This window comes from Anolis sagrei, chromosome 5 (genome assembly GCF_037176765.1).
Source record: "Anolis sagrei isolate rAnoSag1 chromosome 5, rAnoSag1.mat, whole genome shotgun sequence".
In the NCBI taxonomy this organism is placed as follows: domain Eukaryota; kingdom Metazoa; phylum Chordata; class Lepidosauria; order Squamata; family Dactyloidae; genus Anolis; species Anolis sagrei.
The window spans coordinates 110,426,121-110,450,936 of NC_090025.1; the positions used below are offsets into that span (position 1 = coordinate 110,426,121).

Below are 24,816 nucleotides of genomic sequence, written 5' to 3' on the forward strand. Positions count from 1 at the left end.
TATAATTCTCCTCTTTTATTACTCTGAATGAGGAAGCTATATTAGCTTGCCGCATCAAAATCCACAGAGTGCCATGGCAAAGCTTCTATTATAATAAGTGTATTAGTTATTAAACAGGCCACGGGGCTCTATTGTTTATGTCTATAACACTATGTAACACAATGTTTGTTCCTGGATTATAAATGTCATTTCCTAATTGCTTCTAACATAAAAACCTGGAAAAAGTTTACTCAACTGCAAAAAAATTGTTTGTACGGGACACCCTGCAGAACATTTTGCTATAGTTTTTCAATGAACCTCTCACTGAGTTTCAACCAATTCAACATAATTTGTGGCAGCCACAAAAACGAGATTTCTGAAGTATAACAACTCCTTTCAAAGTAAATACCACATAGTTAGAATAATAGAATCCTAGAGTTGGAAGAGATCTCATGGGCCACCCAGTCCGACCCCCTGCCAAGAAGCTGGAAAATTGCATTCAAAACACCCCCGACAGATGGCCATCTAGCCTCTGTTTACAAGCCTCCAAGGAAGGAGCCTCCACCACACTCTGGGGCAGAGAGTTCCACTGCTGAACAGTTCTCACAATCAGGAAGTTCTTCCTAATGTTCAGAAAGAATCTCCTTTCTTGTAGTTTGAAGCCATTGTTCCGAGTCCTAGTCTCCAGGACAGCAGAAAACAAGCTTGCTCCATCCTCCCTATGACTTCCTCTCACATATTTATACATGGCTATCATATCTCCTCTCAGTTAAACAGGAAATAACATTTTCAAACCAGGAACAGAACATTTTTCTAATATTGTTACATAGTGTAATACTATGCTTCTGGGTGTAGTTGTGGCAAGTGGAGAATTTCATCAGTAGTACTGAAGTAAACAATTGCTGACTGGCCAGCCACTCCAGCTGCAGATACTAGTGAGGCATCTGGCCACCTAGCAGTTCTGCCACAGTTAAAATGCATGGTTCCTACCACCAAACTACCTCTGAGCAGTGGTATGATATTGCAGCACTACCATATAGGTAAAGCTAGAATATTTTAATAGGGAGAAGTCACTACAAAGTGGTTATTCTTGAAGTGTGATTTACTACAAATAGAACAGATGCAAAGTGCTTGCAGTTATGTTTTTTTACTTAATTCTTTCTCCTTCAAAATTATGAGTATACTTTTCCACCCATGCCTAAGCGGTACGTTGACACAAAAGTTTTAAAAAGCATATTCCTTCATGTTACCTATCAAATTATGGCGACCTCATTAATTTAATAGGGTTTTCTTAGAGCAGGACTATTCAGAGGTGATTTACCATTGCCTTCTTCTGAATATAGCCTACAGCAACTGCTCATCCATAGAAGTCTCCCTTCCAAGTACTAACCAGGCCTGATCTTGCTGAGCTTCCAAGATCAGATGCGATCTGGTGCCTTCAGGGTATTTATGTTGGTGCTTTGTTGGCAGGCAATTGTATTACTACTTGTAATCCATATAAATATGAATAATACTTGAAAACATTGGATTATTTTTTAAACAGGAAGGTGAATAACCCAAGATATTTTTTGATAGAACTGATACAAACTAAGTTTTATATTGAAAACAAAGCATTGGAACAAGCTGCAAGGCTATTCAGTGCTAATCAAGGTGGCCAATTGCAACATTCACACTTTCCTCCAACAGACAATAATTCTTTCTCCCACCCTGGATGTTCCATAGATATATAAACCCCACTTGCCTAGTTTACAACAAACCTCACAACCTCTGAGGATTCCTGCCATAGATATGGGGAAAATGTCAGGAGAGAATGCTTCTGGAACATGACCATACGGTCCGGAAAACTCACAGCAACCCAATCCCAAATTAGCAGAGGAAGTGGACCAAATGATGGTGGTGGTCCATTTCAGTACTTTGTTTTTAATCCAAATCATATTTTGTATACTTGGATTAATTATAAGATAGGGTTATTTCCCAACATTTATTTGATTATGTTTCTTTATTCCCAGATCATTTTTATTGAACTTTTACTAGGAGAGTGGGGGGCAGCGGGAAAAGGGAAGGAGAAAAAAATTGAGATATTACATTTGTTATTGGTTAGTTGCATTTTACCCCCAAAAATTATATCACAAGGATAAAACAAAAAGGGTGAGGATTGTTGGGGTATGGGGAGTTGTAATGATTATATTTCTTAAATGACTTATCAAATAATTTTATACTTTCTTTTGGTATAGAAAGTTAGTACGGTATTACTGTAAAAATCAGTTGCTGTTTGAGTGTCAGACTATGTCAGGGTTTGTGTCCCTGCTTAGCCAAAAAAACACAATGGTCAAGTCACATTGTCTCAACTTCAGAGGAAGGCAAAGGCACCAATTTGCTGAACAAATCTTGCCAAGAAAACACTGTGATAAGTTCACTATAAGTCAAAAATAACACTACTCTATATGCAAAATAACATATTGTATAATGTGCAGTAACTAGTCAGCTGCTCTGTTGTGCCAGGTTAAATAAATTATCGCACTGACCAACACAATTTAGTGCTTCAAATATTAGACCTGTTTCTGGGTACATTTGACCTGTTGATTCCAAAAATCTCACCAATATCAGCTCTAGCTTTTGGGATACAGAACATATGTCATCTACCAGTATTCATCTGCTTGCCTGTAGAAAATCATTATAACCATATCTAAGAAACTCTAGTTGTTGTGGTCTATCCAATGATTTTTTCTGAATTAGCATCCCAAATAACCCTGGAAACATGCTTACAAACAAAGATATCAATAATTTGTTGTATTTTTTGGAGGCTGTGTAATCCTTTTCTCTGTTTTGGCCGTGGTTAAATGCAGTATTATCCAAGAAATGTAAGCTAAAATCTAATTTGTTTGAATTTTGTGGAGACTCTTGGCATTATTTTGATAAAGGCAGGCTGTGACCAAATACCTGGCAGAGAACAAACAAGATGAGTGTTGTCATTTCTGGGTATTTGTTTTGTTTGCCACTGGGATCACTTTGTCTTTCTTTCCTCCTTGGCTGTCTTTCCTATTTCAGGAGTTCACCATTTGGGCTGTAAGTAGAGTTCACGGTGTGAACAAAGCAACAGTACACTCCCCAGTCCTGCTGCACTTTCCACTTCTAGCCTTGGTCTTTGCACCTTTTTCCAAGAAGAACTCACTGGCTGTTTGAGTTTCTTTCTTTTCTTTCCCTCCCTGTTTCATCCACCCTCGAGTCCTTATTAGATGTTTCTTCCCATACGTCTAGGGTGTAACCTCCATTCTGTAACTTGTGAAGAATGGTGACCAGATCTCCTTCTTGCAGTCTACTTTTGTGTCATTTCCAGTTAACAGTATTACCGTGACAAATGGACATTCTGTAAGAAGAATGCTGTACCACCCCGAGCTCTTCTCCCACTACAATACTTTCCTACTCCTTCCTGTTTTCCCATTTCTTCTCCTTGGCTTAAGTGGATGAACTTGTGATAACTTAGCGAGATTTTCTGTTGTGCTTGATCTAACCATGTGGTTGCGAGGTATGAGTAAAACATGGTTCTGTCAAGCACCATGGAACGTCACGCAGCTTTCTACAGCATGGCAAGCTGCTGAGGCTTAAATCAGGATGACATCCATTTTTAAAAAAATGAAGAAAAATAGGGTTTTTTAATTTTATGGTTCTGGGATTATGTAGTGGACTGGTCAATGAAATAACAAACTAAAGAAGCGTAGTGAAATGAAATACAAAGATCTACTTAATCCTGAACCTGGTCTAAGTTATATTAAATAAGATTATTCATTCCCCCATTGTTTTGCTATAAAATGGAATAGATTGGCCAACATCTTAATCAGCAGAAACTACAGCTGTGAAAAGCTCAAGCCGTAAATGTTATTCCACTGTGTGATTCCCCCCACTGCAAATTTCAAACCCCTGAAATTTCACCCACTCTTAAACCTTACTGTTTCTTCATTATCACAAAACTTCCTCAAATTACCCGTTTGTCTGTACTGCGAATCTATCCCTTTCTTTTCTAGTGTGAGCAATGAAATTGACCTCTTTCTTATGGACTTAGTACCTGTGTTTCTATTCTGCTTATCCACAGGCACCGAAGATTACAGATCCAAACTAAGTGGAGATTGCTTTGCAGACCTGGCTTGTCCTGAAAAATGTCGCTGTGAAGGAACAACAGTTGATTGCTCCAATCAGAAGCTCAACAAAATTCCTGATCACATTCCTCAGTATACAGCAGAACTGTAAGTGGAAACTTCCACTAATATTACTGATGAAGACCATATAACTTTTCCTTACTTGTTTTTAGAAGGTTAGGCATATTATCAGTCTTTGCCTCTGGTATTTTTAATTGTGTAAATCTTATTTACTCTTAAAAGAAAAGTGGGAATGTTTCATTATATTTTAATATTTGTGTGTTGTGGATTTTAAATTGCATTGTTTGGGGTTTGGGTTAGTGTTGTCAGCTGCTTTGTGTCTCAATCAAGAAATAAAAGCAGAGGAATAATAATAATAATATCAATGATAATATAATTACATGGACAGCAGAAATAGGCCTTTATGCCAGCCCCATTCATCTACCTGGAGCAAAACTTTTTCATCCTTTACTTTCCCACCTGCTTCATCTAGCCATGCAAATAGTCTTTGTTTCAGCCCTTCCCAACCCAGTTCTGCATGCTGGCCTTGTGGTAAATCTCATTCTTACTTGGTTTGATGCTACCAAACATTAAGGATGATGCTGAATTTCATAACTAGAAGTTCCAGAAGGATAAATTCAAAATGTTACCTTTCTTTATGTTCCTTATGTGTTGTGTCTAACTTCCACAAGAATCCAGTTGAGTCGACTTGATCCTATCCAAACTTAGTCTTGCACTTGTGGCATGTTGTCATTAAGAGTGACGAGTTCAGTCTGTGGACAACCCCTTTTACCAGGAAGTCTGGAAACTCATTGTGTATTGAGTTAGATAAAATCAAAAACGGTTTCTTCATCACCAAGCAGTTTGGGAAGGGGAAAAAGCATCTCTCTCCGATCTCTCTGAGATCTGTTAGGTATAAATCCAATTGCTAGATGTTGAAATTAATTGAAACTTAGTAAATTTACACATCAACTACACTGATTAATTGTTATTCTTATAATTGGCACTAACCAGTGGATAGGCCTTATAAAACTGTTGGATTCAAACCAACTGGATAACAAGCCTTGGGGAGCTCCAATTACAGAAGATACTGTGACCCCCCCCCCATCTTGCCCCCCCCACTCATTTATCCTAAATTCATCTCCACATTTCTGTTTAACAGTGGTAATATACAAATGTTCCTCAAACTGGATTTTGAGTAATAGAGTTTATCATTATAAGGATTCTTTTGAATAAGCTAAGTCTGCAAAGAGAGCCTATCTTAAATCCAGATAGCATCTTGAGTTAATGAACTTGAGTTGATGAAGCTCTTTGGGCAGGTCATTCCACAATTTGGGGGCAGCTGAATAAAATGTCCTCTTGTCACAGTCTCCCAACTCGACTGCTATGTGTGCATGTACAGGCAGGAATTGCTGTTGTTTGTGTACTTTCACTGTACAGTTTTCATTGACTACCACATATGTATGCATATATATGTCTGTTCCTTATACAGGCGACTCAACAACAATGAATTTTCTGTATTGGAGGCAACAGGCATCTTTAAGAAGCTTCCTCAACTGCGTAAAATGTATGTTTATGAGCCATCCTATGTTATATAGGTTACTTTGGGGAACCAGGTTTCCTTCAGAAGCACTAGAAAGACAGGAGGCTTACAGTAACAGAAATGCCCAACTTAGTTCAGAACATTTGCAAAAATTACAAAAATGCTTATTTTTGCTTGTATTTCACCCATGTTTTCTCTTATATGGGCAATATATATGGTCAGTGAAGAAGAAGCTGCCATTGGCCAATGGTGCAGTGAACAGTTTCATATATAGGGTTCCAGGTTGCCAGGCATTTCAGCTGAAAATATTTATGTAAGAATGAAAGGAAAGCCCTTTGTTGAGGTCCCCTAGAGCTACTGTGATATTACAGGATCAGGCTGGTTAAAACCACAGATCTAAATGTAAATACATTCAGATAGTGACAACTGAACTATGCACTTTATATGCTTTTTAAATTTGTATACAGATGTATTTTATTATTGCTTAATGTTAATTGCTTTTAACTGTTTAATTTTTATTGTTAGTACTGGTCTTTACCAGCGTTGAATTTTTGCCAGAATTGTAAGCCGCCTTGAGTCCCTTTGGGTGAGAAAGGCGGGGTAGAACTGAAGTAAATAAAGAAATAAAGAAATAAATAAACTGGCTTGAACAAATTTCCCTATTCTTGGCAAAAAAAAAAGGGGGGGATTTTTTAATGCTCCCAGATTTCAGATTTTGCCCCACAGTGCATCAGATGCAAGAATCTTTCAAGCAGGACTAAAAAGCAAAAGTGTAGCTTGGATTTTAACAGGCCCTTTTAAATACCTTAAAAGGTCAGAATGTAAATGATGCTATAGAAGACTGATTTTTTCCCCCTCAAAAATATGTTGTCACTATATTATTGAAGAATTGTAGAAAGCTCTTTTCTGTATCCGGTGGCGCAGTGGGTTAAACCGTTGAGCTATTGAGCTTGTTGACCAAAAGGTCGCAGGTTAGAATCCGGGGAGCGGTGTGAGCTTCCGCTGCCAGCCCAAGCTTCTGCCAACCTAGCAGTTTGAAAACATGCAAATGTGAGTAGATCAATAGGTACAGCTTCGGCAGGAAGGTACGGCGCTCCATGCAGTCAGGCCAGACACATGACCTTGGAGGTATCTACAGACAACGCTGGCTCTTTGGCTTAGAAATGGAGATGAGCACTACATCCCAGAGTCGGACACGACTAGACTTAATGTTAGGGGAAAACCTTTACCTTTTACCTATATTATTGAAGAATTGTAGAAAGCTCTTTTCTGTATCCTTTCTGTAACGACGGTTTCAGCCACAAATAAATCCCAAACATTGGTTAGAGCTATCATGATTTCTTTTTTGGTAGACTAGAATTTAATCTTTTTTGGGAGGAAGGGGGTATACTTTTTTTTACATTAATTTTCTCTGAATCGTTATGCTTTTCCATTCTCTTTATTGTGTGTGTACAATAGAAATCTAAGCAATAACAAAATAACAGATATTGAAGAAGGAGCATTTGAAGGGGCATCTGGTGTAAACGAACTTCTGCTCACCAGCAACCGGTTAGAGAACGTTCGGCACAAAATGTTCAAAGGACTAGAAAGTCTCAAAACTTTGTAAGTCCTGTTATTTTTCTCCTTGGTGTCCTTTACACATATATTTTTTTTCCTTTTATATCTTGTAAATGATTATATGCTTTGCTTTTACTCCCATCATGTATCAAAGGACTATGTTAATCATATTTCAATCCTATTTGCAGTTACTCTCTAAAGCTGCCAGTTTTTGGCAACATACAACAAGTGGAGCAAATCCTACTTCCAGACATACAACTGATTGAAACCAGATGCAGCACAGGGTTTTAGGGTCTCTCTTGAATAAGCTGTATACGTGACTCTTTATATGTTCTTTCAACTCTCTTTGCAATATTCTTACCTGTCTTTCTTTATACCCATTGGCCTTTTGCAATATCTTATTTATTACTAGGCTGTCTCAAATCCCTGGATCAAGCCTGGTCATGACTAGAATATAGAGACTGAGCAACAAACTCAGGAGTCTGCAACTCAAAAATTGTCTGTTCTATAAACCTGTAAAGTAGCCTAAGGCAAGCAACCGACCCAGCTCCAATGCCTCCCCCCCCCCCCAAATAAATCAGTAATATGGGTAATTAAATTCAATTAACATATTTTAAAGGATTGTTTTAAGCAAAGTCAAATAGATTATTTGAAAAAATAACATTTGGATCAAATGGGGGTGGGGAGAGACCAAAGGCTGGCATAAAATCACACTGTTTTGCTTATATAGGGTAGATATCATCATTATGGCATTGCCATTTGGATGTTTCCTCCTGCTCCCACAAATTGCCAGAGCTCCCAATGTCACAGTTTCCAAATAGAGCAGCAAAAGTGAGTGGGAGTAGCATTTTAGCTGAGATCTAACTATGCCCCAAGTGGCTCAGTGGGTTAAATCTCTGAGCTGCTAAACTTGTTCACCAAAGGTGGCAGATTTGAATCCAGGGAGCAGCATGAGCTTCCGCTGCCAGCCCCAGCTTCTGCCAACCTAGCAGTTTGAAAACATGCAAATGTGAATAGATTAATAGGTACCACTCCAGCGGGATGGTAATGGCGCTCCATGCAGTCATGCCTGCCACATGACTTTGGAGGTGTCTACAAACAATGCCAGCTCTTCAGCTTGGAAATGGAGATTAGCACCAACCCCCAGAGTTGGACACAACTGGACTTAATGTCAGAGGAAAACCTTTACTTTTACCTAACTATGAGGAATACCAAGACGAAATGTGTGAGGCATACAATCATGATGTCTCAGTCATGGTCGTTCTGGTTGCATCAATAAAGACCTTGAAATGAAAATAAATACTTCTACTTGGCCTTATTGGTACAAGAACCTTGTGAACACATCTGCTGAAGCATATATCAAGAGAGAAAGCATTTAGAGATAATGGTCACTACAGTGTGCAACACTACTTCTCATTTTGAGCCAAGCCATTCCTTGAGTTCCTCTGGATCAGTAAAAGAACTGAGGGGGGGGGGGTAGGCAAAGGTGTGAAGCTAAGAAAAAGACAAAAATAGTTTGCATACTTATTATTTGATCCCTAAACCAGCTGAAAGAGCTTTGACTAAGCAAGTTCTTAAGACCAGATTCTGAAAGTAAATGCCACAGATGTTTCACTATTGCAATAAGGGCCTTTGGACCATACAAAATGTTGTTGTTGTTTCACCATTGAAACAGAGCTTGCAGATTTCAACCTTTTGTTTCTCTTAGAAATCACAATCAGAAAGCAAAACTCAGCATCATAGCCTCCAGGTTGATTGCCCAGAGTATGGTTTTTTAGCTTCTTCCCCAATATAGCTCACAGTTACAGAAATGCTTCTAGGGGTGACTTGAGTTTAAGAGATTGGATTTCAAAGAAGTAACTGGTTATGAGATAACAGAGAAAACTCCAATAGCTAAGAATCATAATAACTCCTTCTGCTCCAAGGCTTACTTCTGTATGGTCTACTGAAGCTAATTACTTGAAGTCTGAAATATCAGTGCTGATATACTCTAAACATCTCCCTCTGTCTGTTTGTATATATAGAGAGGGAGAGAGAGACAGAGATCTTGCAAGATATAATTCAAAAAGTTGTAGATAAACACAGAGAGAAGAGCTACTCCATCAAAATAGAGTCAGATATATATATATATATATATATATATATATATATATACACACACACACACACACACACACACACACACACACACACATATTGGATTTTTCCTGAAAAAAAGTAAATGGAGAGTAATGGTTATTTTTTATTGGGGGAGGATTTAAAAACAACAACAACAACACCAAAACAGTCTTTAGAGAAATCAAATTCTGATAATTCTGGTGTTCTTGATTCTCCATCTCTTATTTTTTGGCCTTTAAGGTTTATTTCATTTTAGAATATTTTTAAGGGCATGGAAGTTATAGAACTCATCAATATGCCTCCACTTACAGCACACATACACACACCCAACAGATATCCCTGTTAGGTTTGGCTATTCTGCCAAGCTAATGTATTTTTACTGATTAAAGTGCAGCTCATGCTATGCCAGCATAGAGTAACCTTCGAAACTTTAAATCTCTACAGACAATAGAGGGGTAATAATCTCTTTCATTGTTCTCTCAGATGGGATAATCAATCAATTATTTTGCAAATATTATCCTTGAAAACTGTGATCCAATGATTATCATAGAAAAATATGGATTGCAATCATGCCCAGAGTTGTAGACTGCATGGTTTTATTTATAAGTGAATCGAATGGTCTTATCTGCACAGCATTGCCCTTCCATTTTGTCATTCACATCTATTTTAGGGGCAGAAATATATTTTATGTTCTAATATCAGTGTTATCATGCTCTTACACTAGTCATGTTTGATGTGGTGTAGTACACTTGTAAAAATTGCAGTCATCATTGACTTGGTGCAACTGAAATTTGATTTGATTTTCCTAGCTAGTGAATCTGGAATTCAGGATTCCATCATTGCTACCTGAAAACGAAATTTTAAATGTTTTACGAATATATTTTTATTTGCGTTTACATGTGATGGTTTCCATTCCATGTGTACTAGGAAGACCAGGAAAGGAAGTGGAAATGATTATGTTAAAACTGGAATCAACTTTAAGAGAGTAAATTATACATGGGCCATGTTAGAGTTGCCTTGGTATTTATTAAGCACAGTAATTTTTGCAGTCCAGTAGGAAACATCGATGTACATCAAATGCACTGTAATATGTTGCAAGAAAGTTTGTTGTTTATGATAAACACAACACATTATTGTTGTTTATAATTAATGAACTGCAAGAAATCATAGACAGGAAATATGTAATATTTTCTCTATGGAATAACAACTGATTTTGTTATTTTTTTCTCCCATTCAGAATGCTAAGGAGCAATCGCATTAGTTGTGTGAGCAATGATAGCTTCACAGGCCTGAGTTCAGTTCGACTGCTGTCTTTATATGATAATCAAATAACCACAATTGCTCCTGGAGCTTTTGACACTCTTCATTCCTTGTCAACGCTGTAAGTTGTTCTTTCATATGCTAGCCAACATTTCATATGAAAACATTTTAAAGTCTTTTCATCCCATTTCTCTCAACAGATATATTGACTAAACACAAATGGTTGTTGTTAACATAAAGATGCCAGGAAAACACAAACAATAAAAACTAGTCAAATATGCCTGCAGAGTTCTTTGTGTGTTAGTTTTCACAGAATGCTGCATATCACATTGTAAGAAGTTAATGAAATGTGAAAAGATGCCAGCATTTTTTGCTAAATATTAATTCACATTACATGCATTCTGAGAATGCATTAAAACTGTCAGCAAAGACTTTCCTATCTGCAGCTCAGAGCTCCATGGAAATAATTATTTCCTATGGTCCAAGATACACCTGCAGATGAATCATCCAAAAACTTAGTTCTTATACATGCTACCAAGCCACCAAGATGATGGTAACCAGGGCTATGGAACTCCCTCCCGGCTGAAATCAGACAGGCGCCTTCCCTCATGGCCTTCCGTAAGGGCCTGAAAACCTGGCTCTTCGAGAAGGCCTTCAACTAAGTGCTATGTTTTTGGAATGACCACCAGAATGGACTACGACCATGAGATTGATTATGACCCCAAAACAAGACGAAGCGGATTTTTAGTTTAATGAGTTGTTGTGTTAGTAAGATGTTGTGTAATGGTCTTGATCTATTGTAAATTGTTGTTTTTTCTATGTTTTGTACACCGCCACGAGTCGCCCTTGGGCTGAGAGTGGCGGTTAATAAGTGCAAATAATAAATAAATAATAAATAATAGTTAGGGCATTTTGAGTCGTAGTGTTTGGTTGAAAGATATCCACAGAGCTTGGATGCATGCAGGAAACTTCCTTCATGATGTACTTTCTGATTCACTTTAGTGCTGAAGTCACACAACATGTACAGTGAAGTGCAGGTTCTGAGCATTTCTTATTAAAATGAGAGGTTTGCAAGAAAGAAAATATACCCGCCTGTTCTGTGAAAATCTACACACAGAAGTGGGAGTTGTGTAACCCTAATGATAGCTGGTAAATTAAGTACGGCAATGCAGCTATGCCTGATAGACAGGGGCGGCTCAACCATTACACAAAGTAAGCATTTGCAGTATAGTTGATTTTGTCCAGGGGCGCTCTTGAGGCACTCTTGGAGGAAAATAGACCTTGACATATGCGAGTTGTAGTTACTGGGATGTATAGTTCACCTACAATCAAAGCGCATTCTGAACTCCACCAATGATGGAATTGAACCAAATATGGCACACAGAACTCCCACGATGAACAGAAAATCTATATCAGTAATTCGTTGAGGGGGGGGGGGGGGGCAAAATACTGTTTGCTTACCGTTGAAAATTACCTAGGGCTGCCTGTGCTGATAGAACTAGTATTTTTGTATGCTGCTTCATGATGTTGCTGTTTTAGGGGGGTAGGGGTGGAAAGAAATAGAAGCCTCCTTGGAAAAAGGTTATGTGTCATGTACAATATCCCCCCCCCCCTCCATCATTGAATCCACAGTTTCACTTATCTATGCTCAAAAAATATTTCCTCTTGGAGGTGTCTCAAGGCCTCTCTAGGTCCTCCAGTATGATTCTATAGTGTGCTTCCAGCCCAAGTATACTCAAAATATAGGATTTGCTCCTATTCATGGTTCCAGGTCTCTATGGAGAGCCTTGAAATATATCCTGATTGATAGAGGGGTCATATGTAGAGCTCTGCATTAACTGTATTATGTTCACGTGTGAACACAATGTTCTCTGGCAGAGACATTTTAATGCCATTATGTAGTGCCAGGAAACCAGTGCCTTTTCATAGCTACAAGAAAACTACACAGGAAGGGTCATCTCAACATATGCAGTTTTTCATCCACTGCATTGCTATGAAGCTGTATTTTCAACTATTCTCCTTTACATGTAGTTCAAAGGAAACCAGTTGTGTTACCAAACCTAATAGCTGTAAGAAACCACTAAAATAGTGGTTCTCAGCCTGTGGGTCCCCAGATGTTTTGGCCTTCAACTCTCAGAAATCCTAACAGCTGATAAACTGGCTGGGATTTCTGGGAGTTGTAGGCCAAAATACCTGGGGACCCACAGGTTGAGAACCACTGCACTAGAATATAAAGGTATCCACTTTAATAATATGATATTGAGCACCTGTCCATCAAGACCTATAACATCATATAATTGTCTCAGAGAAGCATAAGGGTAGCAGTATTTAATGACCTTTCTCCATTTCTTTATAGCAGCAGGTGTTACGTAACATATGATAGAGATAGAAAATGGCAGTAAATTCATATAACAAAACTTATTTTTATTCAGAAACAATTAGCAGGACAATCATTAAGAATATCCATTTTGAAACAAGTTTCACTGCCTTAAATGAAACTTGCTCCAAGGTAAATTTGCATAGGATTGTACTCTAAATGAGTTTATTCTAAAATGTGTTTTTCAAGAGCCATGTGTTTTTAAGCATGTTTCTCTTTCAGTAGAAGAAAAAATGAAGAGAGTCGAAGGAAGGGGGACATAGTAGTAAAAAAGATACATGATGTGTCTAGCAGTTTGGCTTTCTGTGATTGGAATATTTGAGGAAAGATTGTAATTGCCACCGTGCTTAATGCTCTTTCCACTTAACATGTGACAAGTTTCACCTAATGACTAATTTGTGCATATTTAAGATGGCATGTTTATAAATAATGAAATTGTCAAAAGGTTTCCACTGCAATGTAGAGATGCCAAGAGCATTGAGAGTTCTGGAAGTAAATTCATTTTATAACTGGCATGTAATCAAGTCAGCTGTCAGTTTAGATGGGAAACCTATTCTCTGGAGCAAATAAAAGATGGAAATCTTGAGGAGGCAAATTAATGAAAGAGCTGTTGTCAGGTTACAGCTAATAATACAAAGTAATCAGCCTTCATCGCAGCATTAAATTACTGTATTATCGTGTGTAGATAGCTTGACAGCAAGTCAGATCTGTGACACCTTTACATTATTGCTAAATAAGATGTACCAGGATTTCTCTGCCCAGACGCTGAAACTGCTGTCGTAAACTTTGATTGGGATATGGGGCTGGGAAGGAGCTTCATCTGTTGTTAATGTCGGAGAAATGCAAAAACAACCAGAGCAGAGAGTGAAGCTAGTAAAACAAAAAGTATTTTATTTGGAGGCGAGTAATCTTTGTGGATATGTTTCCTACATTTTAACTTGAAACTGAACAAAATGTTACTTACATATGATTCTCAGGAACCTCTTGGCCAATCCATTCAACTGCAATTGCCACTTGGCATGGCTGGGGGAGTGGTTGAGGAAGAAACGCATTGTGACAGGGAACCCTCGTTGCCAGAAACCCTATTTCCTGAAAGAGATCCCCATACAGGATGTTGCCATTCAGGATTTCACTTGTGATGATGGTAAGAAGTGCAGCCCACTTGTTGATCATGGCAAAGCAATACACATAATGAAATTGTGTGAAGAAAATTAAATTTTGCTACTCCAAATGCATGTGAAGTCTTCTTCCTGTACTAGAAATCACATGGAAGAAGCTGATGACATGGCAATCCCAGAAGTGGGACTGACACTGAAATTGACTTCTTGCATTTTTGATATCTCAGAACGGAAAGGAGAAATATAGCAGTAAATATGATGCTGGGGCACACAATAAAAGAGGGGGCTTTTAATCTCCTTGGGATTTTTTCTTAAGATTCTGTGCTAAATAGTTACTTTTATTCTACATGGTCTTTTACAAATTAGAAGTATCCACTGGATACTGCCTCATCAGCAATGTGATGTTTAAATAGAAATATAGCAGTAAATGTCAAAATATAGTAATGGTTTTAACTAATGACTAACTGAATACAGGAGAGACAATGTAGTGTAATAGGAGACAAGCTGGAATGTGTCCAATGATCAAGGGTCTGGAGAACGAGCCCTATGAGGAGCGGCTGAAATGTGTCCAGAGGAGGGTGACTAAAGTTATCAAGGGTCTGGAGAACAAGCCCTGTGTGAGAGGAAGTCATAGGGAGAAGGGAGCAAACTTGTTTTCTGCTGCCCTGGAGACTAGGACACAGAACAAGGGCTTCAAACTACAGGAAAGGAGATTTCACCCGAACACTAGGAAGAACTTCCTAACTGTGAGAGTTGTACAGCAGTGGAACTCTTTGCCCTGGAGTGAGGTGGCGGCTCCTTCTTTGGAGGCTTTTAAGCAGAGACTGGATGGCTATCTGTTGGGGGTGCTTTTAATGCTATTTTCCTGCTTCTTGGCAGGGGTTTGGACTGGATGACCCATGAGGTCTCTTCCAACTCTATGATTCTATGATTGCTGACATGTTTTTGATCAGTCATACAGTCTCCTTGTGCATTCTATGTGTGAGCATATTTTCTTTCAGAAAGGTAAAAAGACTGGTTATGATGACATATTTTGACCAATTTGCAAAGATCTCAATGGAGGAAAGTCTATCCCTCCCACTTTTCTATTCTTTTTAACAATAAATAATGACAAATCAATACAAATAGAAAAGAAAACAAGTTGATAACATAAAAGAAAAAGAAAAACCAACCAACACATGCTAGTTGCCTTGTTCGTATATTGGAGGATGAAAATGATGTGTAAAATATTTTTTTGAGTAAGAAACTCTTGACAGGCTGCCTCAATGTGTCAAAACAGACTGTCTTCGCAGAAATTATTAGGTTAACTCCAAGCTCTGAATTCACAAATAAATTGGTAGCAAAAAATTGATATGGGTCAGAATAAAAGGGACCACTTATTCATCCTCTTCGCCTGTGGAAGTTTCTGGCTTCCTTTTCTTTGACTACAAAATCATCATTTCTGTGTTGCATGGCAAACTACTTTTAAAACAAAGGAAAATGCTAAAACACAGCTTGAGGCATGACAATCAATGAGGGCCTAAGGTGTTTTTTAGTTTGTTTTTTAATTGACTGGTCTTCTGCAAGCATAAACCTGTATCATTTATACTGTGCTAATTTAATAATATGGGGAGTGACAATCTGCAGTTAGTACATCATATCTTATCATATATCTCATATATCTATATATCTATATCTCTATCTATCTATCTATCTATCTATCTAATAGTTAGCTCACTGTACATCATATCATGGAAGCTTGTCCATGAAAACATAGCTAAATGTATAGTAGCTTGTAAGTATGGTTTCTGTTTACAGCACTATTAACAAGCAGACCATTCACAGAACAGATTAAAATTATTTTGTTGCTGCCAGATGTGTTAAGTACTTTTGTCTGAACAAGGGCATAATTATAATCTCTTTTTATGAACTAGGAAATGATGAAAATAGTTGCTCTCCACTATCCCGCTGTCCTGCAGAATGCACTTGCCTTGATACTGTAGTTCGTTGTAGTAATAAAGGTCTGAAGAGTTTACCCAAAGGCATTCCAAAAGATGTGACTGAACTGTAAGTACGTTAACATGTCAGCTTTAAAACAATGTCAGAAATTATCATTGGGGAGAAGGGGACAGGAATGATAGCAGTGCAGTTGACAAATCAGTAACATTCCTAGGCAATTCATTTCTGTAGCATCTGGTTTAGTTTTGCTAAGAAAAGTTAGTTTCTTCATACTTTGGTTCTTTTGAGCAACACTTCTGTAGCCTATCAAAATAGGGACCTTCTCCTTATCCAACTTTTCATTCTGAATACCTTAAGAAAGGGGATAAAGCAACAATAGGGAAAAATACATTTCAAATTTACTGTCCATTTAACCAGAGATGAACTAAACTAGAATTTGATTGACCAAATGAAACTTATATTTAAACATCAATGTGTTTACTTTCCCACAAATACCAGGAAATTGGGTCTAAACAGCCTGGTAGTGACATATGTAGGCTTGAATTCAAATTATGCCTGTATAATTTTCATCGGAGCCCCCGGTCACACAGCGGGTTAAACCGCTGAGCTGCTGAATTTGCTGATCCAGGGAGCGGGGTGAGCTCTCACTGTTGGTCCCAGCTTCTGCCAACCTAGCAGTTTGAAAACTTGCAAATGTTAGTTTATCAATAGGTACTGCTGTGGCGGAAAGGTAAAGATGCTCCATGGAGTCATGCCAACCACTTGACCTAGGAGGTGACTACAGACAACACCAGATCTTTGGCTTAGAAATGGAGATGAGCACCATCCCCCAGAGTCAGATATAACTAGACTTAATATCAAGTGGAAACCTTTACCTTTTAAATGTACTCCTATGTCACTACGTGCATGATGTACTTTTTAAGAGATTGCAGAAGCATGATTTCATAGAGTTATACAAGTGATTTTGTAGTATTGTAAATATTACACAAGTATTTACACTTTCTAGTAAGTTCTTCCATTTCACTTGGCATCACACCTGTTGTATATTAATTGCACAACTGTGTAATTTAGTATGATTCTAAGGTTGCAGAACTCCAGCATAACTATGCTAAATTGATACTATGCCAAACGGTTTCTTGGTTTTAGTTTCATTTTAAAGGCCAGGTAAAGATCTTTTTATCTGACCAGATGTTTTAGAGCTTTCTCAGAGGAATCCTGCTGTCTTTTGCTCTTAATTCTGTGTATAAAATGCTTTGAGAGCCCTGCCTAGATGACGGGTAGACTATTAAGTGGATACACTGGACAGTTTATAAAACAATTTCTCTCTTGCAAACAGTTCAGTGCTTTTTTAAAGGCAATGTAAGTGTAGTTACTGTATTTTGATTCTGTTTTTTCCACTCTATTTAATTGTTTTTAACTTTTATATTACACTTTTTAAATGTGTCTAGTGTGGGATTGTTAGTTGCCTTGTGTCCCCACGGAGAAAAAGACGGGGTATAAATAAAGATGATAATAATAAAGTAATAATAATGACAGAACATGCTCCAAGAAGGAACTATACAGACTTGAAGGTTAAGGTTATGACATTTGGATTACATACCAAGGAACTCATAAGCCCATTCCACCTTGATGACGTCCTCTTTCATCAGTGGTGCATGGCTCACTCACCTATCTTTCATTCGACATAAAGTGATGCTACTAATATCTGGCAATTTTCCCCCTTCTCTCAGGACTTTCTGCCATGATGTACTGAATAGACATTTCCTACTTAAATAAGCATTTCCTTGGCAAGTAGAAGTGGAGAAAAGAAGTTAGAGCAGGGGTTGTCAATTTTTTTAAAGCAGAGAGTTGGATTACAGTCCCTCATATTGTTGGAGGGTCGGACTATAATTTGAAAAAAACAAAAACAGGAACAAATTCCAATACACACTGCACATATCTTATTTCTAGTGCAACCCTCCTAAAATAACAATACTATATTTAAAATGAAGATCAATTTTAGCCAACATAAACTTACCAGTCTTTTAATGGGAAGTGTGGGTCTGCTTTTGGCTAATGAGATAATTAATAATTAGGATTATTGTTATGTGCCTTCAAGATATTTCAAAGTTAGAGCAACCCTAAGTCTAAAATTTAAGGTGGGGAGGGGGTGAGTAAATGACCTTGGAGGGCCACATCCAGCCTGCAAACCTTATTTTGGGGACCCCTAAGTTAGAGTAACTAGCTTTAAATACTATTTTGGTGAAAAGAGGGATCTCTGAAGCTGATCTTTCTGGTTGTAAAACCCCAGGAGAAAAAAAGAAACTACCTTTAGGCTGCTTTAACTAAAGGGACTTGAGGCAGTATCCTTAGAACAGCCTTCCACCAACTGGGACTGGATGGGCAGTAACTCAATACATGTAGACTGTTCTGAGGTTTTAAACAGCACAGGTCCCAGCCACTGTGCAGCCTAATCCAAATTGGTCCCACTTTACAGATTATTTAAATACATTTAAAAAGTTTAACTAAAGTAGCCCGTGAAATTGTTTGGTCTCATTTAGTTCCAAAGTGGGACATCAAGACCCCGCCATCTGTAGTTACCTGTCAGGCATTAAGGGTACTATAAGCATATTCGTATTGTGTCTTTGGGCCAGTGAACTTACCTAGCTTTCAGATACCAGATTTGAATCAAAGATTACTCTCAAACAACATACTACAAATGTAAGCCTAGCTTTTCATCCCCCCCCCCCCCAATACTGTGTAAAATAACTATAAAATAATACTGATTCACAACTAATACCCTTTCAAGACCAGGAGACCAGATGTGTTTGCATCTAGTACAAAATCTTGGTTCAGCATGGTAAAAATCATTTCTTTTAAACAAGTGTGCAGAAGTACACCTGGCTATTAAATTGATCATTGAGCTCATCTAGTCCCCAGTTGTCATATTATCCTAAATAAAAAATGTAGGAACTATATAAAACTAGTATTTTATTTATTACATTAAGAGTATCTACCATGGGTCTTTATATTGCTTTATATCTGAGCATTGTAGTCATGGAAGAAAGCGCTAATGATTTCAGTTCAATGATATTGCATTCTATCTTTCTTTCTTTTTTAGTTATTTGGATGGAAACCAGTTTACCCTTGTCCCCAAAGAACTTTCAAACTATAAGCACTTAACTCTTATGTGAGTAATATTCAGATAATTTCAATGCTGATTTTTTCCCCCTGCTCAGTCATTCATTTCATTAAATGAAAACGTTTCAAGAAAAACATACCATGTTCTCGGTGTTTTAGCAATTATAGCTCTAATGCTTATTTTAGATATGATTTTTCCTCCACTGGCCATAGCACAATCCATTACAAAGTACAGAAACAAAATCCTCATTATCCACTCCAAAGGATGCAGGCTCCGAATGTGAGGGCAATCTGGCTGTGACATCCGTCACTCCAATGATCACCAGGGTTGATTAGATGTAGGCGAAACATCAGGAGAGAATGCTTTTGGAACATGGCCATACCTCCTGGAAAACTCACAACAACTCAGGGTTGATTTGGGTCATCTGGCTGGCTAAGTGGGTGTCCCCTTCCTCTCACCACTCCATATGTGTCCCTCCCGAAGCTGTGCACTTGGTGGAAGGGGATGATCATCCCAGGTAGAAGGAGTGTACTGAGGTCTCCAGCCTTTGGTCCCGGGTATATAATTGCTGCACTTCCCTGCTAGAATCTCCAACAAACTGAAACATAGAGTATTCTGCTGGCTATTGCTGCTTGTCACATAGATGGAGTACAGTATTAGGAAGCATAAAGGCATTTAAGCGAATTCAATTACAGAGAGAAATTGGTGTAGTTTGTTTGGAGCAGGGTTACACAGCGGTAGATGATATTACAGTGAAAGAACAGTGAGAATCAGCAGCATCACTTATCTTCTTTAAAAGAACATTTCCAAGTGGTGTCAACCATAACAACATTTTGCCCATTAAGCTTCAGGAGGTATCAAACTGGAAGCAAGCTTACCAGGTTGCATCAGGCAGAAAATAAAATAAATATATATAGTTGTATTTTTAAAAGGTCTGTTTTCCCATTTTGTTCATGTTCATAATATGAAAGAAAACAACCAAAGCTTTGTTTTAAAAAGCACACCTATTAGGAAACACATTGCACACATCAAGTCTCTGCAAAGACATTGTCATTCAGGAAGTCATTTAGCCAAATTTGCATATTTACATTAAAAGAAAGGCTTCAGAGAGATGTGTAAGTAACATTAAACATGATCTTTGTGTACTTGTTAGTTTTATATTTCATGAAGACAAGTATTAGTTATGTGCAAGCTCTGTGGGAACTAGTACACTAATGCCAGGAATTATTTTGATTTTTTTTCTTTTTATCTGTGTGATTGTTTTGCTTTGACTCCGACCCATGTGACATGGTTGTTGGGTCATATACAGCATAGAGAAATGTGGAATGAACAGTATTTTGAATAATCCCTTCTACTGAAATGATTTGGTTTTGTAATATCTATGAGTGTTAGCATTTAGATAATTTCTCGATTCCTTTTATAGAGATTTAAGTAACAACAGAATCAGCACTCTTTCTAACCAGAGCTTCAGCAACATGACTCAGCTACTCACCTTGTAAGTATAGCTGTGTGTAACAACAATGATTGAGACAAATACAATGCTTTTTTTTAAAAAAAAAAAAGTACCTACTAACGGTTGTGAATTTTGGCTATATGGTTATACTATGGAAGCAGTCTATGGAACAGCAATTTTCTGTTTTTGAGCTATCTATCCTCCTTAAAAAATATTTTTGTTCAACTTTCAGAATTCTCAGTTACAACCGTCTTAGATGTATTCCAGCACGGACATTTGATGGCTTGAAATCTCTTAGGCTGCTGTAAGTTTCTGTTATTTGTTTTCTTATATAAGCTACTTGACAACTGGCGATTCCTTCCCCAGGTCCCTTATCTTGTTTTCCTTTAAAATAGTGAAAAATGTGATAACAGCCAGTGCATTTCTGATGGAGGCATAAAATGCAAATAACATAGTATGAGAACCTTATCTTGTGATCCCACTTTTCCAAATGCTCCAGAGATTTTTCTGTCTCATATTCGTGTGTTGGTGAGATTCAGCCATTGGAATTGCCACCTACACCAAGCAACTAATATACAAATTCCATTTTATGTGTTTTCTGTTTGGTATATTTCCTTAATGAAATACTTCGGTATTTCAGTTGAATTAACCTAAAATGACTTCACATTTAGTTATTAGTTATTCCACAAGTAAATAATCCATACAACTCCATGTAGACACATCTATCTATATATATAATAAAGAAGAGTGTTTGTTTGTATAGGACAGAGGAAGTGTGGAGGGCGGAAGTGTATGTGCCAGCGTTCTGATTGGCTGCCGCTGTGGTGCTATTTGCATATGGTCTCTGATTGGCCAGCTTCAATAGGAGCCCCTGGTGGAGAAGAGGGTTCATGGCAGAAACGGGGCATGACAGAAGGAAATTTGCATATGGTCTCTGATTGGCCAGCCTCATTTCCAACATTCCGAGATGAGAAAGAGAGGAAAGGAAAGGCCGGGGGCTGGGTCAGAACACTCCCAATACAGACCGAAAGAGGCACACAGAGCCCCCATCACCCACTCTACATCCTACTGCAGTTTGGAGGAGGATGAACCATGGATGATGGGACTTGCAGTACCACCACTCACATTCTGAGACCGCTGTTAACCTTATCCAATGACTGATCAGGGCCAAACTTCGCACAGAGACCTCTCATGACCCACTTTACATCCTGGTGTGGTTTGGCCGGGGATGGACCGTGGATTATGGGACTTCCAGTACCATTGCTCAATTCTTGAGACCACTGCAACCCTCATCCAATTACCAATAAGTACCAAACATGCCACACTGAGTCTCCATGACGCACTCTACATCCAGGTGCATTTTGAAGGAGGATGCACCATGGACGATGGGACTTGCAATACCTGCACTCCCTTCTTAAGACCATTACAACTACCAACGATGATGGATCAGGACCACAATTTACACAGAGACTCAGCATGACCCACTCTACATCCTGGTGCGGTTTGGAAGAATTTGACAATGGATGATGGGAATTGCAGTCACTTCACTCACTTCCTGAGACCACGGAGACCCTCGCTGATGACTAATCAAGACTAAACTTGGCACATGGAGCTCCAATGACCCACTCTACATCCTGGTGTGGTTTGGAGGAGGACAGATCATGGATGATGGGATTTCAAGTACCTCCACTCCCCAAGACTGCTGCAAAACTCATCTAATGACCAATCAAGACCAAAGTTGGCACACAGAGCCCCCATGACCCACTCTACAGCCTGCTGCAGTTTTGGAGGAGGGTTGACCATGGATGATGGAACTTCCAGTACCTTCACTCACATTCTGAGACCTCTGCAAACCTCATCCAAAGACAGATCAAGACCAAACTTGGCACATAGACCTCTCATGACCCACTTTACGTCCTGGTGTTGTTTGGAAAAAATTGGAGATGGATGATGGGACTTGAAGTACCTTTGCTCGCTTTCTGAGACCACTGAGACCCTCGCCAATGACTAATCAAGACTAAACTTGGCACTTGGAGCTCCAGTGACCCACTCTACATCCTGCTGCAGTTTAGAGGAGGACAGACCATGGATGATGGGACTTCAAGTACCTCCACTCCCTTCCAAAGATTGCTGCAACCCTCTTCTAATGACCAATCAAGACCAAACTTGGCACACAGAGCCACCATGATCCACTCTACATCCTGCTGCAGTTTGAAAGAGGATGGACTTTGGATGATGGGACTTGCAGTACCTTCACTCACTTACTGACACCACTGCCACCCTCATCAAATGACTGATAAAGACCAAACTTGGCACACAGAGCCTCCATGACCCACTCTATATCCTGCTGCTGTTTGTAGGAGGATGGGCCATGGATGATGGGACTTCAAGTACCTAAACTCACTTCCTGAAAATAATGCAGCCGTTATCCAAAGACCAATAAAGACCAAACTTGGCATACAGAACCGCCATTACCACTTTCTCTAATAACCCGGGCAACGCCGGGTCCCCAAGCTAGTAATTAATATAGAAGGTGCTCTAGTACCAGGAACATAGAAGTAATTTTCCTTCTTTAGGTTTAACCATGAGAGGAACAGCAGTTTAAGTTTACTACCTGACCAATCAAAGAAAGACATTAAAAGAGTTCTAAAGCAATGAAATAGAGGTGTAAGTTTGCCACTACTTCCCTCACTGCAGCAAGCAATTTGTAACAGGCAATTTGAGGATTGGGTCTCTCCCACCCACCCACCCCATTAAAAGCTGCACAGGTAGGAGGCTAATGCTAGGAAGTTCAGTGGTATTCAGTAGAGAGATATTATATCCATATCTTATCACATTGTTGCCACCAAACAGATATCTGAAAAATCAAAAGTGTGTCCTCTTAGTTTGGGGCATTTTAGTAATGAAATTTGGTTGCATCAGTATTTTGAAAAATCAGAATACCAAGGAAACTGGAAATGTGTGGATGAGTGAAGCCTATTGAAATGAACAACTTCTGTTGGAAATTATTACACGGTTGCTTGGAAGAACTTACAAAATTCTTAAACAGGTATAATCACTAGGAATTTGCTAGGGTGTTCCAGGGTGATTCTGTTGTAATGTCTTATAGAAGCACACCATAGAATTGTCTGGAAGACCTACAAAATTCTTAAAGAGACATATTTTATCAGAAAATGTACGGACTGTCCACGTGGATATACGAGTTGTACTGTACACTGTTGTACATTACATCACATAATACACAAGGCTAAATTTTAAAGCCAGTGAGGTGTCATGGTTTGTACTTTGGATTTGGATTTTGGAGATTAAGGTTTAAATCCCCCAAAGATGCCAACAAAACCCCACCATAGAATCTCCAGAAGTCAAAAATGACTTGAAGACACACAACAAACATTTGTAAAACAACACAAATTAATAGAAGTTCGGTTTCTGCTGTCCTTGGTTGTGGAGGAGTTGGTGTGTACTCTTAAGGAACTGTTTCTGGTTCCAAACTCACCTCAACAAAGACTTCTACTGGGTCAGTGTCTCAGATTTCCCCCTTTTTATAGCCACTCACAGGTTTTTGATTTGCATTTGGCAGATCACAATGGTGCTGGTCTCTTTAGAGTCTGCCTATGACTTTTTAAAGGAAAAGGCTTCAGATTATAGTATGATTGTTCCAAACTAGATTTAGTAATTATTTAAAAGACTGAAAGATGACAACATGACTGTTTGGAGCAAAGTTCATTTTTAATAAAATAACACCAGTAAATCTGAAGCAATGTGCAAAAAACCCCTGATGCTTATATAATTGCAAATGTTGCATATTCATATGTAAGGTATTAGTTTGAATGTAAAGTTTTTTAAGGATTGAGAACTTTTTGAAGTGACGCTATGTTTAGCAATTAAATCATGCCCACCACTTTTATCAGTCTAGAATTACATCCATATTACTTTCTGTGAGTGTTCATCACAGAAGGCAGAAGTTTCACCTCTCCTCCAGTGTTGTCAGTCATATTTAATAAGGCAAAGTCTTTCAAAACACTATATTATAAATTTTCCCCCACCCCCAATTTACTTTACTGATGCATGTAGGGGTCGGGAACTCATGTATTATGAAGTCAAATCACACATTGACTTAAAATTATGGAAGAGATGCTTCTGGTAGTAGACATGCACCAATGATAACAAGTTGCTCCCATCTCTGGAAAAAAGGGAGTAAAAACTAAGTAAAATGGGA

General features: G+C 38.4%; 1 protein-coding gene across 14 annotated transcripts in view; it reads left to right on the forward strand.

Moving 5' to 3' along the window:
- Nucleotides 1-24,816, forward strand: part of SLIT2 (slit guidance ligand 2) — a 294,505-nt gene that overhangs the window by 228,642 nt on the left and 41,047 nt on the right. For 9 of the 14 annotated variants that reach the window (XM_067468990.1, XM_067468994.1, XM_067468992.1 and 6 more), the window contains 10 exons: nucleotides 3,028-3,045; nucleotides 4,070-4,220; nucleotides 5,605-5,679; nucleotides 7,114-7,257; nucleotides 10,568-10,711; nucleotides 13,945-14,111; nucleotides 15,999-16,131; nucleotides 19,124-19,192; nucleotides 20,568-20,639; nucleotides 20,830-20,901. In XM_067468990.1, coding sequence (XP_067325091.1) covers nucleotides 3,028-3,045; nucleotides 4,070-4,220; nucleotides 5,605-5,679; nucleotides 7,114-7,257; nucleotides 10,568-10,711; nucleotides 13,945-14,111; nucleotides 15,999-16,131; nucleotides 19,124-19,192; nucleotides 20,568-20,639; nucleotides 20,830-20,901 — 1,045 coding nt within the window. The remainder of the gene's footprint in view (nucleotides 1-3,027; nucleotides 3,046-4,069; nucleotides 4,221-5,604; nucleotides 5,680-7,113; nucleotides 7,258-10,567; nucleotides 10,712-13,944; nucleotides 14,112-15,998; nucleotides 16,132-19,123; nucleotides 19,193-20,567; nucleotides 20,640-20,829; nucleotides 20,902-24,816) is intronic. The other 5 variants (XM_067468985.1, XM_067468991.1, XM_060777906.2 and 2 more) reach the window with 1 other exon arrangement.